At 43.1% G+C, this 19,463-nt stretch overlaps 3 protein-coding genes across 3 annotated transcripts; 1 reads left to right on the top strand and 2 right to left on the bottom strand.

The window, feature by feature from the left end:
* The first annotated feature begins 2,829 nt into the window (after positions 1-2,829).
* fzd8a (frizzled class receptor 8a) lies at positions 2,830-5,536 on the top strand. Its single transcript, XM_034222595.1, has one exon. The coding sequence runs from the start codon at positions 3,221-3,223 to the stop codon at positions 4,964-4,966; it is 1,746 nt and encodes a 581-aa protein (XP_034078486.1). The 5' UTR covers positions 2,830-3,220; the 3' UTR covers positions 4,967-5,536.
* A 3,543-nt stretch (positions 5,537-9,079) lies between these two features.
* LOC117550244 (cytochrome P450 2D9-like) lies at positions 9,080-13,410 on the bottom strand. Its single transcript, XM_034222641.1, is given in 8 exon segments — positions 9,080-9,196; positions 9,912-10,129; positions 10,205-10,346; positions 12,075-12,142; positions 12,250-12,402; positions 13,002-13,062; positions 13,064-13,162; positions 13,249-13,410. Coding segments are annotated over 8 exon segments (1,020 nt in total).
* Positions 13,411-15,229: 1,819 nt separating this feature from the next.
* LOC117550241 (gap junction delta-4 protein-like) lies at positions 15,230-18,758 on the bottom strand. Its single transcript, XM_034222635.1, has 2 exons — positions 18,419-18,758; positions 15,230-18,326 (listed from the first exon to the last, which is right to left on the bottom strand). Exons 1-2 carry the CDS (start codon positions 18,480-18,482, stop codon positions 17,119-17,121), a joined length of 1,272 nt encoding a protein of 423 aa, XP_034078526.1. The 5' UTR covers positions 18,483-18,758; the 3' UTR covers positions 15,230-17,118.
* Between the last annotated feature and the right edge of the window lie 705 nt (positions 18,759-19,463).

Genomic DNA, 19,463 nt, shown 5'->3' with positions numbered 1-19,463 from the left:
TGATTCTGGATTTTATTCATTGGTCACAGAGTGTTTCCTCAAGGCTTTGGTCTAGGGGGATGTTTTCTCACAGTGTGCAGCCCTGCGTTGCACACTGGAGGTGAGTGGATTTCCTCGTAGTCAATCATTATCTCTACACGGAACAGGCTTGACGCCCTCTCTTGCCCTCGTCTACCCTCCCTTCATCAATCTCCCACCATCTTATCCTCACTCCCTTTTCATTATGTGTCCGTTTTTCACTCACCCGAAACACCAGGGTTTATTATTGAGAGAATATCACGCCTTCCATCGTGTGCACAAACATACACTCACTGGCCAGCCGAACTCTTGTTTCCTAATCAAAAGCAAACAGCCATCAACAGAGCTCCTTCCACGTTATCTGAAACTGGTGAGTCACTTAATCAATCCGTGAAATGCAGTTGTTTCATTCTTTCTGTGGGTCCATGCTGAAAATAAATCTGCCTCACATGATAAAGTCCTGGCTCCACTCCAAACTAAATACCACTAAACTTAAACTCTAAACACCAGCACACAAGATCATGCTTGGAGGACAAACTGGGAGATAGATGCTTTTTTAAACACTCACACTGTTACCATACATTGGCCTCAGAGCACCCAAACTCCACACATGTGCACAGCGGAGGACAAAATGTCTATTCAAAAACACGTTCCTCTCCTTGGTGAAATGAATATCAAGTTTCGAACAGATGTGCTGATCACATGGTTTGCTTCTCGTGCCTCGTTTTAACAGAAGCTGCATATATCCTCTAACAGTCTGTGATTTTCTGATTTTCACAATAATTAAATATCAATTATACATCCTTTGTGAATTTATCTTTGTACAATCACTGCGTTATCATCCCAGAGAAAGATGTATATGTGCAAATGATCAGTATGAAGTGTCAATAACTCATAAGATTAACTTGAGGTAGAATCTTGAAAAATTATCAAATTTGTATTAATCTATAATAATGAAAATGTTGAAGTTATGTTGTGTGACGGCCACAAGAAAGCATTTGTGGCTCAATGTGTGACCTGCAACACATATTTGAGACGCCAAACCTGAGAGACTGTTACAAATAATTTTTCTCCGAATAAATCAAATTAAAGCAAACTATTGGAATCTGGAGGACTGGCCAAAAAGAACAAAAAGATGGAGGAAGCCTGGGCCAGCCACACCAGGGGCCATCGGAACCAGAACCTCCCCCCTAAACTAAAAGGCAAATGCATAAACTAAACTGAGAAACAAAGCCGCGAAAACTGGACTACCAGATTCTCCAGACTCAAAAAGAAACAAAAAGCAAAACATCTTGAACCAAAGTCCACTCAGGACTGCTCAGCCAGGCAGACAAACTAGAGCATCTTCTCCAAACGTCCTTAAATATGGGGAATCATGGCAGATGAGGAACACCTGAGGAAAGGTGAAGCCGAGCACAGATCAGGAGCACCGGTGCAAAAAAGAGAGGAGAGTGAGAGGGGGGGGGAGCACGTAACAGAATATATGAAAGCACTTTAGTATTTCTGTAACATATTTTAAAGGAAAGTATTCAGTTAACGTGCTAAACATTTTTTATTTATCATGTACATTTAATATTAGATCATAAGGACAAATTAAGTGTTACATTTTGTTATTCGCAGAGATATTTTTGTTTTAATACTTTATACACTTTACATGTGATGCAATGTATAAATATTTTATGCCAAATTGAATCCATCAAATATAGCTGTTTTATATTCTAAACAATTGGGGAAAGCATCATTGTCCTTAAGTACAGTGCTTGAGTAAATGCACTTAGTTTCTTTACACCACTGCATATCAATGCAAAAGTATATGATAATATTGATCATGTGATCAAGCTACAGGAGATGCCATAAGCAAAGGCACACGTCTTTATTCCGAAGTTATGAGACAATAAAAGACATTTACCACCATAACTCTGCTGTGAAATAACTAACAAGATCCCCAGACACACAAACCTAAGCATGTTAACGTTGATATAAACTGTGCCTCTCTCTCTGTGTGCTGTTCTGTTGGTCTTTGCCTCGCGCAATTACGCCTCCCGCGGAGCTCTATGCAAGCCTTAAACGGAACATTAGCACCTCATTTAAAAAATAAAACAGCTTTTCACAAGGACAGACAGCTCCCTGGGTAGTCTCATCATGCGCAAATTAGCCAATTTACCAAACTGTTCCCTCTCAAACACACACACAGAAACAATCGTATGGAGCTGCTGTGCATGTTACTTTTGTTGTGACACTATTTAAGTGTTGGAAGTTACAAGACGGTGCACAGAAAGTTAATTCGCTGAGGAAGATTATGAAAATAGTAGGTTATTATTCTTACAAACAGCGCGTCTGGTATACTTCAAAATGTAAAACTACTTTAATATTATTTTAATTATACTGTATGTCTTATAAGTAAGAATTAGGGATTCATTAAAGGGTTCTTAACGTTTATTGGGCTTGGTCCCATTTATGTAAGACGTCTGCGCTCTTGTGAAAAGTGGGAATTTGAATGATAAATGGATAAAAGTACTTACTTTATGTCAATATGTGGCAGTTTGATTTATGGTCATCATTGAAGCAGGTAATATTTAGTTCCATATTGTTCTCTAATACTGTATGTTGGTGCCAAAGACACTGGCACAACTACCACTATCATCATTTCGTTATCATAACAAAACATATTTTGGTGAAACACATGATTGACTGCTGTATCGAACCGCCTCTACTGCTCTGTGATTGGAGAAGAGGCTCTGGGGGTGTGGCCTGGGAGGCTCTGGTATATATCGGCACCGCTTCGTCCCCCAGCCGTTGATTTGTATGGGAACCAGGACTAAAGTGGGACGAGCCGACTGAATGTAGTCGCTGTATTTTGAAGAAAGAAAGAAAGGAGGGCCACATTTTTCTCGTTTTGAGCGATTGGATGGCAGCACTTGTTTTTTTAATAACAGACTGTGTGAGGATACTGTTTCCAGGAGAAGGGGGATTCTCCTCTCAGCCATCTTGACTGCTGCTCGCCGCCCTGAAGGCTGCTTTCTCTCCTCCTCCTCAGCTGAAAGTAAACACGGCTTGCACATTGCTTGCAACTCCGTGCAAGACCCCCGAGAGAAGCGAGATGGGCTCGCCGCGCAACATCTAACCGGAGCAGAGGCAGAAGCAGACGGCTGAGGGGATCTACTGCTGTCGGTACCAGAGGGTAACACGACGCGCCGGAGGGATGGATCTGTTTGGGATTTACCTGCTCCTCTCCCTCGCTCTCCTTCCCCGATCCAGCTGCACCACGGCTAAGGAGATCACCTGCCAGGAGATAGCCGTGCCCCTGTGCAAAGGGATCGGCTACAACTACACCTACATGCCTAACCAGTTTAACCACGACACGCAGGACGAGGCTGGACTGGAGGTGCACCAGTTCTGGCCTCTGGTTGAGATCCAGTGTTCCCCGGACCTGAAGTTCTTCCTGTGCAGCATGTACACCCCGATCTGCCTGGATGACTATAAGAAACCTCTGCCCCCGTGCCGGAGCGTGTGTGAGAGAGCCCGGGCTGGTTGTGCGCCTCTCATGCGGCAGTACGGCTTCCCCTGGCCAGACAGGATGAAGTGTGACCTGCTGCCGGTACAAGGCAACCCCGACACTCTGTGCATGGACTACAACAGAACTGACTCCACCACAGTTTCCCCTGTCCTCTCCAAACCAACCAACCACCCCGGTAAGGGTTACAATCCTCCTAAAAATAAGCCCAGCCGACCCGGCGCGTCTGGGAAATACAAGCCGCCTGCCACCCCCTGTGAGCCGGGGTGCAAGTGTTTGGAGCCCATGGTGCCTGTGAACACGGACCGTCACCCGCTCTACAACCGGGTCAAAACAGGTCAGATCACAAACTGTGCCATGCCTTGCCACAATCCCTACTTTACGCACGACGAGAGAGCATTCACCGCTTTTTGGATAGGACTTTGGTCCGTGTTGTGCTTCGTGTCAACTTTTGCCACAGTAGCCACTTTCCTCATCGACATGGAGAGGTTCAAATATCCAGAGAGACCCATCATCTTCCTCTCAGCGTGCTACATGTTCGTGTCAGTGGGCTACATTGTGAGACTGATCGCGGGACATGAGAAAGTGGCGTGTAACCGGGAGTTTGACCTGGAGCACATCCACTATGAGACCACCGGCCCCGCACTGTGCACCGTGGTCTTCCTGCTTATTTATTTTTTCGGCATGGCCAGCTCCATCTGGTGGGTCATCCTGTCTCTGACCTGGTTCCTCGCAGCCGGTATGAAGTGGGGCAACGAGGCGATCGCCAGTTACTCCCAGTACTTCCACCTGGCCGCCTGGCTCATCCCCAGCATGAAATCCATCGCGGTGCTGGCGCTGAGCTCCGTGGACGGAGACTCAGTGGCTGGCATCTGCTACGTGGGGAACCAGAACTTGGACAACTTGCGAGGCTTCGTTCTAGCCCCTTTGGTGATTTATTTATTCATAGGCACTATGTTCCTCCTGGCCGGATTTGTGTCTCTGTTCAGGATCCGCAGCGTCATCAAACAGGGTGGCACCAAAACAGACAAACTGGAGAAGCTGATGATAAGAATTGGCATCTTCACTGTGCTTTACACGGTGCCAGCCACTATCATAGTAGCCTGTTACTTTTATGAACAACACAACAGGCAGAGCTGGGAGATCACACACAACTGCTCCAACTGTTTACTGGAGAGGGACCGCAGGAGCCCGGACTATGCCGTTTTTATGTTAAAGTACTTTATGTGCCTTTTAGTGGGCATCACGTCCGGGGTGTGGATCTGGTCTGGGAAAACTTTGGACTCTTGGAGGACTTTTTGCACCAGATGCTGCTGGGGCAGTAAAGGCACTAGCGGCTCCATGTACAGTGACGTGAGCACCGGACTAACGTGGAGGTCAGGCACGGCCAGCTCTGTGTCTTGCCCCAAGCAGATGCCATTGTCCCAGGTTTGAATGAGAGAAAAAGCAGCTTATGAGGACTGCTAATTGTTTGGGAGATAACCCATCAGTCCCTGTCTTAAGCAATTTGCATAGTAATGAACTGCTGCTGAGGTATCCTTCCCCCTCATTCTCTCAAACTCACACACCTCTGTGGGGAGAGTTGGTTGAAACAATGTACCTGACATTCACACAGGTTAATTCCTCCATGTTTTTATGTATAAGACGTACAGACTGAGGCTTTTACGCAACCTGGGCATTACTTCTTGAAGGGAGAGAGAACGTTTTGTTCCTAACTCGCTTCATACAAAGAGCATTTGCCATTGTATCTAGTGCCAGATAACATTGTATAATTCAATCAAAGATGGTTTAAATTAAGCCTTAATAGTGCCCAAGTATTTTACTGGTCGTTCATTTTTGTAATTTTCAAATGTATTTATATAAAAGATAAGTAAAAATGTGTACATTTGTGTATAAAAGAAAACTTTATAAGCTATTGTAAATTTGTACAAAGTGTAGATGTCTCTTTTTGTGAGAACACAAATATGAACTTTATTTTGACAATAAAACATTTGATAAATCAAACACATCTGTGTAACTGCGCTGTTTTCCCAATCCTAAAATAGGCTGTTGTGTTTTCGAGCCTGTGCAGGCATATTTTGTGGTTCCTTGTTGAGGATGGCAGCAGCAATAGCAGCTTTTGAGAGTCCCGGCTAAAAAGGAAGCCCTTTTAACCATCAGAGACCGGTAATTAGAGGCAGGGGTTGAGTTGGAGCATCTCCATAATTGTTGAAGTCCTCTTCACATGCCTGCCGAAGCCCGCTTTCTTAATTTAGTAAAAGAGGGAGTGGGTGAATGGGGGTATAAATGCAGGGAACAGACCCTTTTCATCTGCGGAAACTTTGATCTTTCTTTTTTAACGGCCTAGAATAAAGGTGGTGTGTATTAGGAGTGTCTGTCTGATGTGCCAAGGTTCCCCCTAAACGTCCCCATTTGGATGCTTTGATGGACGTCCCACAATTGAAAGAGCATTTTGGAACCCCTCGCTTTTCTGGGCTTGTCAGACCTGAAACCTGCCAGAGCCCCTGTGTCTTGTGTTTGGTTTTTTCGCAGAGCCTGAATTGAAACATCTTCTCCCTCGGCTCAAGCTGTGTCAGCAAGTGCAGGGGCCTTGACATGAATGATATTGAAATAGCAATGAAAGCCCCACAGGTGGTCTGTTCACATGATCTCACATCTTAGGGCCCCCTAATCGAGGCATTTTTTTTGCTACAAATGTATCTGGTTTAGTCCCAATTAACCCAATGCGCTGGCATCAGATGATACACTGTAACCCAGCGTAGAAATGCCTTTGATTTGCTGGACAATTGTGACAGTGGGCTTTGTAGTCACTGCTTTATTCCAGCTTTATTTCTTTACGCTTAGACTGTAGATGTTGCTCCCCAAAAGCTCCTTTTCAATGTAGACATGCATCTGTTCGGAGTGTAAATCAGCCATTTAAACTAAGAATCAGTGCTGCCACAAAGCTCTTCAACTGTTCTGGGTTTTAGTGTTTTGTAAAGTTTCTAAAGATCAACTTTGGGAGTTTAAATCTTCCTTGAAAAATGCAATAATGCACTGCTTTCTGCTAGGTAAATATATTGCATTCAAGTCCATGCTCTTGGATGATTTGCTGTTATATTTCTATCAAATAGTCATGGTTGCTTTCAGTCTTGCAGCTGGTTTTTCTTGTGTTTACTTCAGAAACCTCAATGTCCAGCTCCAGCTCTCACTGCCAGCCTCCTAGCGTTAATGTGCAGCCCCGCCTAGTGGTATAAGCAGAGCATTACACCTCCACGTGCTACAAGCGCTGTGGTGTGTCAACATTCTAAGAATAATGTAGTTTTGAGTGGCAAACATAAATCTCACCGTTTTTTGAGGTGGTTAGAGCTCTTACATTATTTCAGCAGTGGAGAACGTTACACAGAACTGTGTGGTGATACATTGAAGAAAGACGGTATTTCCCAATAATAAGTATTTATAGCATGTAAAAGTTTACGGCACGATGGATTCAGTATAAAAATGTAGTTGTGAAAGAGTGATTAACAAAACATGGAGATGACAAAATGGGTACTCCTAACACATTTTTTTTAATTCTCTATTATTTGTTTAAGCCTTTTGTCATGCAAAAATACCAAATTCATGAGAAACATTCTCTTTTTTTTGTAGTATAATAACCTGAATATTGTTGGACTGTTTTACAGAAAAGACATTCGAAACGTCAAGTGGAGTTGTTGGAAGTTATGATGGACTTTTTTCACAATTTATAGAAAAAACTATTAATCAGGAAAAACAATCGGTAGATAGAAAAAATGATATCTTAATTTGTATTTGATTCACATAGGAAAAAATAACTATAAGGCCTCGACAGGTGAGTATCACTCAAAATATCTAATGCAATATTGTTACGAATAGTGTCCCAAATTGCATATTTCAATATTGTAATGATTACATTCTGGGAAATTGTGATTTTGCTCCTATTTTCCCAACACTTCCCAGTCATCTCTGATGAAACTGAATAAATACACTTACAATTAAACTTAACTGGGATTTGATGAGACATAAATCAAAGTTTAGTCTCCACTCTTATGACCATTTACGAGATACTTTAAAACTGACCCTCACTGCTCAACACATTGCTTTTACCCATCTTCCACCGAGGCCTCCACAAAACAACTGTGCAGGCACTAAAGCAGCATGTCCCAGCTTGGCCGTTATGCACACATTGTAATTAACATGTAACAGCCTGTTTCCTCCACAGGGGTCACCAGCCAAACACAGTGCTGTGAACAGAAGAAAGTCTGATAGTGTAATGAGGTAAACCTTCACACAGACAGGGCAGGGCTCTCCAAATTGTCTGGTAATAACTGGCAATTGTCCAGGTCAAAAAGGACATTACTTTTAATAGCAAGTGTTTTATGGACATGCCATTGTCTAATCTTGTCAGGGCTTGTTCACGGATGCTACCCCACAGCCTTTAACAGACATTGTTAAGTGGTGTCACTGAGCTGCAGAGGTGTAACCAATGGCAACATATCTGGTAATAAATAAATCGATCCGTACATAAATTCAGGAGATGGTAGTCAAGGCAGCTGATCATCTATTTTATGTTCTCCAATCATGCACGGTATACAGGTGTTAAATCTTCAGTTGTGGAGCCAGGAAGAATATTGGTTTCACAGTAAATATTTACAGCAGTCTTTACTTTTCAATACTATTGATCCTTATCCTAAAACATTTAAGAAATGCCTTGATAATGATATTGAGAATAAAATGTGCCAAATCTATATGCCTCTTTTACAGCTTTTCTGTACCTCTGAACTCCCAATATAGTTTGTACGGTAACATTGTACCTCCATATGAGATTTCGTAAAATATGCCAGTTAGTATCATGTATTTTATATTTTCCAGATTAAAACTTGACAGTGGAAGATGAACAATGGCACTAAAACCCAGCAGTTTCCATGAATGTATTCTTCCAAGCATAAAGCAGAACAGCGACCTGGGGTTTCTGTGACCCATTTAGATTAATGTTGGCGCTCCTGACCTCCAGCTCAGGCACATTATTCCCAGCTGGCCATTTGAGATGGCAGATGTTAGAAAAATAAGAGGTTCGGCCCTCAGGCTTCATGGTTATAGCTGCTAAGGGACTTGGACTTCACCGAAGCTGTTGCCGTTTGCTTTGCACATTTAAAAAGGTGAGTTTAATGAAGGTGCTTGGGAAAATAAAATGGAAAATAAATGTGTCAGTCGTGCAGTTTTTAACCAATACATGCTTCACTTGTGCACTATGACTGGGCTTCACAAAGATATCAGCATAAATGGCAGGAACCCCGTTGGCACAGTAACAATGCCTCTGGGGTTTAGTAGTCCTTACAGTGCACCCCTGCTGCCTCTTCCAATCCGAGGCCACCTCCCCCCCACCCCCACCCACCCCCCCCCCACACACACACACACACACACACACACACACACACACCCACACACACACACACACACACACACACACACACACACACACACACACACACACACACACTGCGACTGAACACTGTGTTCCCTCAGTCTCTCTCTGACTGACTGACATCGTCACAAAAGGAAAACTTCTTTCATCTGAAGCGCTGAGTGTTCGGCCAGATTCAATCTGGGCACGGTCACATCGGGGGGGCCACATTCGTCAATACAAATGGGTGTGATGTCACTGTTCTGTTAATAGATGGATAAATAGTAGCAGAATTATCAGAGAACGAGCTGTATATATACAAAAAAGGGTGATGACCAAACTGTGACAATGTTCAATGTGTGTAAAGGGAATTAAAATCCAGACATTATTTATTAGTTTCAACATTTTTTATTTAAAATAATTTTACCTTGACAATATGAATGATCAGTAGTTAGTTACCGGCCATTTCAATAGGTCACATCTATTTTCACAAGTACTACAAATGTTCATTATTCACGTAGATGAAGTGCTAGTCACTTGTTGTATTGTTTTAGAAGACAAACCATTTATATGTATTTATAATATGAGCCTCGAAGGTCAAAGGCCTCAACTATGCATTCAACCATTTTGACAATATTTAAATAATGCCAAGATATTAAATATGTATTCCATTTACAGTACATACCCCATATTGCACACATTCCACCTTTAGGTCTAGAATAACAAAGCGGGTTACCATTACAAACTTTATAACTATTTACAGCCTTGCTGTTCTCACTCAGAAATAAAACTATTAAACCCAATACCTAATTCTGTCCACTTGAGGGAGCCATTGAGTCGGATGTTGTATTCTCTCTCCAGCTCTGATTGGACACTATAATTGACTAAACCATAATACATGTCATTCCTATGAATACGTGAATCTTTAAAAAACGTGCTTTTAGAGTACTTCTTGAGTTGTTCCAGATAACTCTTTACAGTGTCTCCTGCTGTGTGAACAAAGATAATGTACTGTGTGGTCATGAGTTGGACCTTTATGCGGTATGGGTGAGGAGACAGAGTGACTCCCATCACGGGGGTGTAGTCTGGCTCTCCTGCATCTTCAGGCCAGATGAACTTGAACTTCCTCAGCAGGGTCACAATGATGAAGAAGAACTTCATCTGAGCCAGACGCTCTCCAGGACACATGCGAGGACCTGGGACATTTTAAATCAGTCATGTTCTTTTTTCTTTTTTTTAAACAGCAGAGGATGACAGGTGGGTATTCTTACCTGCACAGAAAGGCATGAAGGCCTCTGGCTGGACAAACTCTCCCTCGTCACTTAGGAAGTTTTCAGGGTTGAATTCATGAGGACATTTCCACTGTCCTTCCTCGTTCAGTACTGACTTCATGTTCTGGATAACCACAGTACCCTGAGTAGAAACATAACTTGCTTTATATAATATGATGATACAAAAGGAGCAGTTAGTATCAGCAATCCAAAGGCTAGGAAGCCAAAACTTCCTCACCCTCAACGAGAGCAAGACCGAGGTCATCTTTTTTGGACCCCGACCTCCAGCCTCTCCGGTTGATATTCTGGGCTCCCTCAATAAAAACATCCTCCCCTCTGTCATGAACCTTGGAGTGACCTTCAATAGCGCTTTTAAATTTGATAAGCAGGTCAGCACCGTAGTCAAGACCTGCTTTTTTTAAATACGACTATTGGCCAAGACCAAGTCGTTTTTATCTTTTAAAGAACTAGAAAGGGTTATTAACGCCTTTGTTACCTCGAGACTGGATTACTGCAATGCTCTGTATGTGGGTATGGACCAGGCCTCAATTAGACGCCTGCAGCTAGTGCAGAACGCAGCTGCACGTCTTCTAACTGGCCATAAAAAGCGTGACCACATCACCCCAATTCTGGCCTCATTGCACTGGCTTCCAGTTCGGTTCAGAATAGATTTTAAAATCCTTTTATTTGTTTTCAAAGCCCTAAATGGGCTGGCTCCGGCCTATGTAGCCGATCTCCTCCATCGCTACACCCCAGGCAGAGCCTTAAGGTCGGCTGATCAGCTGCCGCTGATAGTGCCTAAGACCAGGCTCAAAACCCGAGGGTACCGAGCATTCGCAGCAGCGGGCCCCAGGCTCTGGAACATTTTGCCCCTCCATGTGAGGTCGGCCCAGACCCTGGGGGTTTTTAAATCAACACTTAAAACTCACTTGTTCTCTCTGGCCTTCTAGGTTCTCTTATCAAGAATAACCTTTATCCAAGACCTTTTCCCTCTCTAACCTCTCGAGGTTTTATTAGAGGGAAACGGTTTGTAGAGTGGCTTAGACAGGCCGGGGAGTGTTACGATTCGTAGACACAGCGTACCTAACCTCCCTATCTCTCATCAATTTCCAACTAAGGCTCCAGTGGGGACCTTGTTCCCTGATTGTGCCTCTCCACCTATGTTTCTTACTCTCTTACTTGCTACCCTTTGCCCTCAACCTATTCTAAGGGAGTGCTTGTTCTTCCGTCTGTCTGTCTGTGTGTGTGTCTGTGTATTCTCTTGTTCCGATTAACCCAGCCACATTTTGTCTATATCTACGCCGGGATCCGGAGTCGAGGCTGATCCTCTTGCTGTAGTCCTGTGTCTTGGATCCTCTATCCTGAGTTCTGGATTAAGTCGTGGACTTCGGGTCGTGGCTGAACCTGTCTCTGCGGTCCTGCCTGGGTCTCGTCTTGCTGCTTCCCTGATGGCTTCCACAGGATTGTAGCTGACATCTTCGTAGATTCATCTTCTTATTACAGACACATGCATTTCCTAACATTCGGTCTATATGCTGTAAAATGTATTATCTCCTCGATTTACACACGGCATCTATTGCACGTCTGTCCGTCCTGGGAGAGGGATCCCTCCTCTGTTGCTCTCCCTGAGGTTTCTCCCATTTGTTCCCCTTAAACTGTGAGTTTTCTCTGGAAGTGTTTCCTTGTACGATGTGAGGGTCTAAGGATAGAGGGTGTCGTTTTTCTCATACTGATATTCTGAACAATCTGTGCTGTTGTATTTGCTGTAAAGTGTCTCTACTGTAGGCTATTTTTATTATATGTACAGCACTTTGGCTCGACCAAAAATCGTTTATAAATGTGCTATATAAATAAAACTTGATTTGATTTGAAACACAATGAGGCTGATGATGTTGGAGGCCAGATTAGAAAACAAAGATTGAGGATTCATCGTTGAACCTGTGATGGATGCAACAATGACAACTCAGCAAGGTCAGTTCATCAGTAGCAAAGATGAATAGTGTGCTAATAAAGAATGAGAGGTCTAAGTGCCATAGATAGCATACCGATGCTCTTTTCCAGTGTTTCCATTGTGAAATGCAGCTCTCGTAGAATCCTTTGCTCCATTGACTCTGTCCCAAGGCCAAAATTCCACAACGTCGTCACAGCAAAATGACGCTGCTCCTTCCAGCTAGGACCGTAGTCCGCCAGAACTAGTCCTATAACAGGCGTGGATATGGGCTCATGGTGTTTTTAAGATCAGAATCTTAAAAAGGTCATTTTTATTTTGCTAAACAGCAGCCACAAATGACAATCACAAGATGCTAAATGCAAGTATGTACATTATAATAATTAAAATGAAAGGCAGCAGACAGACTGTCCAGTTACACAGCCGTGTCAGCGTTAGCTGACATTAGCTACTGGTCATGTCTGAACAAGTAAAGCAGTAGCAACACAACCGCCGATCGTACTGTATTAAAGGGTTTGTTTTGTTGCTCGTGAAATACATTTTTCACTTTTTACTCACAACAAAGAGCGCTTCTTTAAAAACTACAACTTCTCACAAACTGCATGTCAATTTGGGCTGCGAGCTCAGCGTATAACTATCATATTTGGGCTCTTTGTAGATCAAAGATACACTGTATTATTATCGTATTTAAATCTGATAGGCGAACACCTGGGAATGGTAATATGCCGCAGGTCCAACTTTCTATGATTAACAAATGGGGGGGGGAGTTCAAGCTAGTTCAGGCCATCAACTCGAGCACCAATGATACATTGACACAGTAACTGTTGTGACACTTCATATCCGTCTTACTGTTCTCAGTGAGGTGAGTGGCAAAAATGTCTTGGGGCCGTCCAACAAAGTCAACACCTTTTGGTCAACATAGCCTCCTTCAGGGCCTGCACCCCACTGATGACTACAATGGGTTTGGGTCCGATGAAGAGACTGTAGACGTTTCCATAGGACTTCCTCAGCTAGGGTAAAGCACAGTTGAAAGCTCTAAAAAAGTAATGCTTTTAATTCACACCCATAAAAAGTGACTACTACTTGTTCGTCTTACCCTCTCCAAGTCTCTCATAGGGTTGTGCACGCTGAGGTTCAAAAGGTTCCCCAGTATGGGTAATGGAGTAGGACCTGGAGGAAAATTCTTGGGTCTCCGAAATTTGAGACAGAGAATAAAGAAGAAAACACAGATCCATGGTAGGATGAAATAAGCAAACATAGTGGAATGGAATAAGTAGTTTAAAAAAAGTAGGCTGTATGGATGGCTTTGGCCCGAATTTCAAGCCCTGCTTCTTCTGGATGCTCAAATATAAAACGACAACAACAGACTACTCAGTTAAGACACAAACAAAGACAGAGCAAGTTCTGGATTTTATATTGACGCCCAAAACCCTCCCAACTGAAGCTCTGCTACTTTCAGCCTGCATATTTAACAGCATGTGACACAGCAACAAAAACAGGTATGCCAGATTTCTCTGCTTTACATTTTACATGGCCCTGAAAAAAATAATTGTATTATGATTGCAAAGGACGGACCACTGAAAGAGGCCTGCAAACTGTATGTTCATTTAAGAAAAAATTCAAATTGCTGCCCCACGTGCCAGCATATCTCCAATAAGACTTACCGGTGCTAATAAAGAACTGTATAATAAATGATGGTTTAGGGACACAATGACTTAGTTAAGATAAGTCAAAGATTAGAGTTTAATATTGAAAATGCTAAGACCAGGACACCAAAGGGAGTTTGTTTATACAAATGTCTGCAGAGGTGCCTTAACCTGTTTGTGTGCATTTTGAAAACAGGTTTTTGCAACCATCATACTTGTTTTATACACCCCAGAAGACATTATTTAGTTTATTGAAGACATAAACGAAATAACCCAGCCCCCTGAAGGTGGCAGGTGCCAATCGATTTTGACGTAACAAACAATAATATTAAGACTAATATGTAACAGCTTATGCAAACACGACACATTACATGAATTTACATGATAAAATTAAATGTATACACAACGTTAATTACAAAAAGTGCAAACTAGTATATGTGGATGTCCTAAATACTGTTGCTGTGTGCTTAAATGAAGGTAATGCAGAGACACACTTAGTTATATTCAAAGAAACAATCAGTCTATGCACAAATATGCATCCTGCTTATACATCCTGCTAGCTACACCCCTATGCACACAGCAGGTGTAAAACAAATGTTATTTCAATGCCATGGGGTAATATGAAACAGCACAGAGTACGTTATTTTGTAACAGTAATTGTATGCACCAACAATGAAGCACAGGAGCCACAGGTGCTAATGAAGTTCCATGTAACAAATAACAGTAATATGTAATAGATTACTGGGATGAAGAAAGACAAAATTCAGGAATGCCGGGCTAATAAGCTATACCGTTACATATTTGAAATGCTGGTTACTAATGGTTCAGCGTTGTACACACAACGTTAATTACAAAAAGTGCAAACTAGTATGTCTGGATGTCGTAAATACTGTCGCTGTGAGCTTAAACGATGGTAATGCAGAGACAAACTTAGTTTCTATGCTAGAAACAAACAGTCTATGCAACAATATAAATCCTGCAATACATCCTGCTAGCTACATCCCTACACACACAGCACGTGACAGAACTTCAGAAGTCTTCGTTAAGCTTGAGGTACTAACTGACAGTATAGATGCAGCTCGTGAGTCAACAACACGTTTCTTAACCAGCGCTACGTGATTGCACTACAAACCACATGCTGTTAATGGAGTTGTCCTCGAGGGAAATTCTTGGGTCTCTGATATTTGAGACAGAGAATTAAGAAGAAAACACAGGCCCTTGAATTCCACAAAAAAAGATGCCGCTTTTTGAACGAATAGTGACATTGCATGTCTTCTTGTCAGTAATGGCAACGTGAATAACTGTTTAGAAAAAACACAGGTATTTAAGGAATTTCTCTTTTTTTCTACATGATTTATTGAAGAAAAGTTTCACAACCAAAATATTTATGAACAAATATTCACATGCACAAATGTGTCATCACAATGCCAGAGGGTATATAGGTGGTGGGCAAGGCTCAGGATAGGGACGGCTGATATTTGAGCAACTATCAATAGTTATTTTGTTTGTCATGGTAATTATATGTGCTTACTTACCAACAATAATGCAGGTAGCACTCAGATAGTGTTAGTTATCTGATAATAACATGTGTTTGAGCCTTACTACAGGCTATTATTTGGATTAGCTGAATAATATATCGTAGCAGTATCCGGTATATGAGGATTTTAGGGAATATTGTTGTACACAATATTAAAGGAACCAATTTATTAGCCATATTACCCACTGCCCCCATATGATTTCAAGTGTTGGATAAAATATAAAGCAGCATTTCACATTGCACGTCACTGGAGGGCAGCATCCTTTCACCACAGTATTGGTGAAGCAACCGCAGCACAATGTACTGGATCAAACAAAAATAAAGTGCTTTGAAAAGTTACATCATCATCATTGTAATATTCAAGAATCAATGAAACATAGAAAGATAAGAGATCAAACAGGCTTTAAAATATATTTTTTTACACTTTTACACTAAACAATGAGTGTATGAAGGAGATGCGGCATCTTCAGACCCGCTGAGTCTCATGGACATCCCACGTGGTCACTCTCATGACACTAAGGGTGCAGCCCTCAAAAGATAGGTTAGATATGAGGGAGGGGAGCTTTTGTTGTCACCTACAAAGAAACCACAAGAGGAGGAACATCAAAAGCTATCTGTTTACACAGAGGCCGGCCCCTCGGCTATAGAGAGGCAGGTGCAACTATGATGATTAACTGTGGGAGTCTCCTTACAATCACCTGTGTAAGGTAGTCCAGGGATTTCAACTGGAAATGGCTGCTAAAAACATTTGAGCAAAGGAACAAGTTAATTAAATGCACAGCAGCTCCACTGTATTCGGTATACTGTCTAAGGTAGATGTGTCACTGTGGGAGCTGCTGTCATACCAAAATGAATTGTGGCTTTGATCAAGGTGAAACCAAAGCCACGACGACAGAGAGCGTTTATCCTGAAGGGCAACAGGCAACACCGCTCCATTACAGCGCTCCGCTGTGCTCTATTTTGAGTGACAGTGTATGCTAAGGCTTGTATTCCTCCTAAGCTCCGCGAGGCCCTGAAATAGAGTGACAAGCCGTCTCCATAAATACAGAGCCCCTATGGGGTAACATAATTGCTTTGTGAGCCCATGTCTGCCTTCATAGTGTCCTTCACTTCTGACGGAAGAATTCTATAAACTCAAGAACACCGTCTTTATCGGATTATTGCCTTATATTTGGCCTGACCATTTTATTCCAAAAGGTCATCCAAACCCCCAAGCACAAGGCTACCCTTGTTCTTTGACCTAAGTGACCCAAACACAAAGGAGATGGTGGTATCATATAGTCTGTGGTTGGAGGTGGGGTTGTAGGACAGGTCAAGGCATGTCTTTGTTTATGGACATTGTGGGGTGAAAGCCAACAAGGGAAGAAACAGGTGGGGCACACTCTTTTAGATTTTCTCAAGGTTGGGGTTTGTTCAAGGACGCTTAAGGCTAGGGTGTCCTGTTATTCTTGACTTGTTTTGTTAAGAGGGTCCTATTCCCGACTTGAATTCTGGTCATCAGTCAGCTAGCGCTCCTCAAAGGAAATGTGATCTGATTGTTTTATACAACAGACACACATATCCTTATACCTTGTGAGTCTAAGATGGATGCATAGCAGGTTTGGATTTTCCTCAAGTGTAGGTAGTGCAGTCTGCATTTTGAAAAGAGGTAGAGAGCATGGCAGGATGGCAGATCCAACAGTTGTTACCATTGTGTGAGCCGTGGACTATCTCTGTCTGTTTCTCACAGATGTATTTGTCCCATCCTTATGTTCCAAAATAACCTGGAAATAAAGCAATCCACTCACACCCACTCTGATCTTTTCTCTTGCCCATCATCATTGGTCTGTAGCTCTGTGCCGCTAGCCAGCTCAACCAGCGTGTACTGACCCATCCTTCTGGTACAAATTGCTGTGGCTGTGGAAACGTCCCCAAAGGGCCTTGCTGCCTCCCTGGAGGAAGACCCAAAATCTCTTCTTGGTGGAGGTGGCGGTTTTAATCGGTTGCGTTTGCTAACACGAATGGATCTAGGTGTCCCCAGTGGCTCTGGGGGGCATAGAGCCACCTCACTGCCGTTCCTTTCCAGAGCCTCCTCCTGGGTAACAAAGTAACCGTTGTTTCCGTTGGTGTTGCAGCCTGGGTAGTGTGAAAGAGAGGCACGCTCCAGGCAGGCGGGTTCCTGACCTAAAGCAAGCACTCCCCCTGCGCAGGATCCCTTGCTGCCTCCCCTCTTTCGGAAACTCCCTGTGGGACCAGCCTCAGTCTCTTGATCCTGCTGAGCCAGGGAGGCGTTTGGGTCTATAACTCTGGTGGCTCCACTGCCTGAAAGGAAACACTGCTCTTCTTCACAAATCTTCTCCACAATCATTTTTCTCTTGATCTTCTGCCGCACGGAGCGTTTGATGGCGCAGATGAAATCCAGCACGTTTAGGAAAAGGGAAAGAGCAGCCACACCGAGCATGAAGTTGAGCATCACAGTCTTCTCAGTGGGCCTGGAGATGTAGCAGTCCACCTGGGTAGTGCACGGTGATTGTTGGCACAGGAACCTCCTGGGGATGTAGAAACCAAACAGGTAGTAGTGAGCTGCCCCAAACCCTGCTTCCAGCAATGTTCTGAACAACAGTTGGATGATATATGCTCCTGTGAAGCGCCTGGCCCACGCTTGCTCAGCCATGTTGTTTACAGATGTCTTGCTGAACGACTCCTGGTGGTTCTTGAACAACGGCAAAGCTTTGATGTGACCCGAGGAGATCAGATCCACAGTGAGGCCATTCGAGACCTTATGGACTACGTAGATGATAAAAATGAAGTAGGGCACACACAAGGTGATGAGCTGCACCAGCCAGAAGCGGAAGAGAGAGACGGGAGAAAACAGATCATAGCACACGTTGGCACAGCCGGGCTGAAGGGTGTTGCACACAAATCGCTCCTGCTCATCCTGGTAGAGCGGATAACCAGCGAAGAGGAGGATCAGGACACGGAGGAAGATCATCACAATGAACCACACCTTCCCTGAAAAGTAAGCACATTTGGATAAAAAGTGAGCTATACGTTTTCACTTCCGACAAACATAATGCAGAAATGTGTCAGGGAAGTCAACTCACCCATCAAGGTGAGGTTGTGATTGACAGAGATGAAGATGACCTCAGAGGCACTTGATTCTGTCATGCTTGCCGCGCTTAAGGCCCTCCAAAATCCTCTCTATTTTCCAGTTCCAGGCGTAAGGGTAAAGCCTTGAGTCAGCACCTCACTTCCTATCTTCCCTAACCTTTCACCAAAGTGGCTTCCAGTAGCACATTAACCTCCACGGTGACTCAGAAGTATGACACACTCCCTCTCTGGTAGGACTATGTGCCAGGTCCTGGTAGGATAAATACAAAGTGATCCATTTGAGTCCCCAAATCCTCTTAAAGACCCATGTAAATATTCTGTCTCACATCTACCTCTGTCCCCTGCAGACCACTGTCTGTCCAAAGACAACAGAAGACGGGAGTGAGCCCTATTGTGGGTCTATTCTTAACACACTTGCAAAGGCACGTTGCCGTCCTGGCATTGCAGAGATATTTTGGTGCCGCTGGTCGTCCTTACAGGAGAGTAACAAGCCTCCAGGCTTACTCACTCCAAATTGCTGTATTAAGTTCTCAAGCACAATGGCAAGCATGTTCTGTCAGCTTAAACAAATAAAAACACTAACTGCTGTGTCTTCCAATGACAAGTGAAGGTATCATTTAGATATGCAGACTGGGGATTTATTAAAATGCAAGTAGGTTGTTAACGTTTTTTTCACATTTAAACTATTATCTTTTCTCTGAGATTATTTCCAAATTTAAAATAAATGCCATGACATGCTCATCAGGCATTTCTCCCTCATACAATGGTTTTACACTGGGCATTAGTTTATTTCGCTTCATCCACTTTGCTCATAGACAAGGTCTCTGGTGGGACACATGGCTTGACTCATAATCACTACAGATCAACGTTCATAGCCCCTCCATTCTTGCTCACAGTAAGAATCCCACACAGCTCATTTTGACCAGGTGGAAAGACTAATATTGGGGATATATACGAGATTCTGTTGAAAATAAAGTTTGTGATATTGAGCTTTAAACTTGAAAACAGATAAATAACTGTACCTGCAATTCATTTAAA

This window comes from Gymnodraco acuticeps, unplaced genomic scaffold (assembly GCF_902827175.1).
Source record: "Gymnodraco acuticeps unplaced genomic scaffold, fGymAcu1.1, whole genome shotgun sequence".
Taxonomy (NCBI): Eukaryota; Metazoa; Chordata; class Actinopteri; order Perciformes; family Bathydraconidae; genus Gymnodraco; species Gymnodraco acuticeps.
This window is presented reverse-complemented; position numbering and strand designations above follow the sequence as displayed.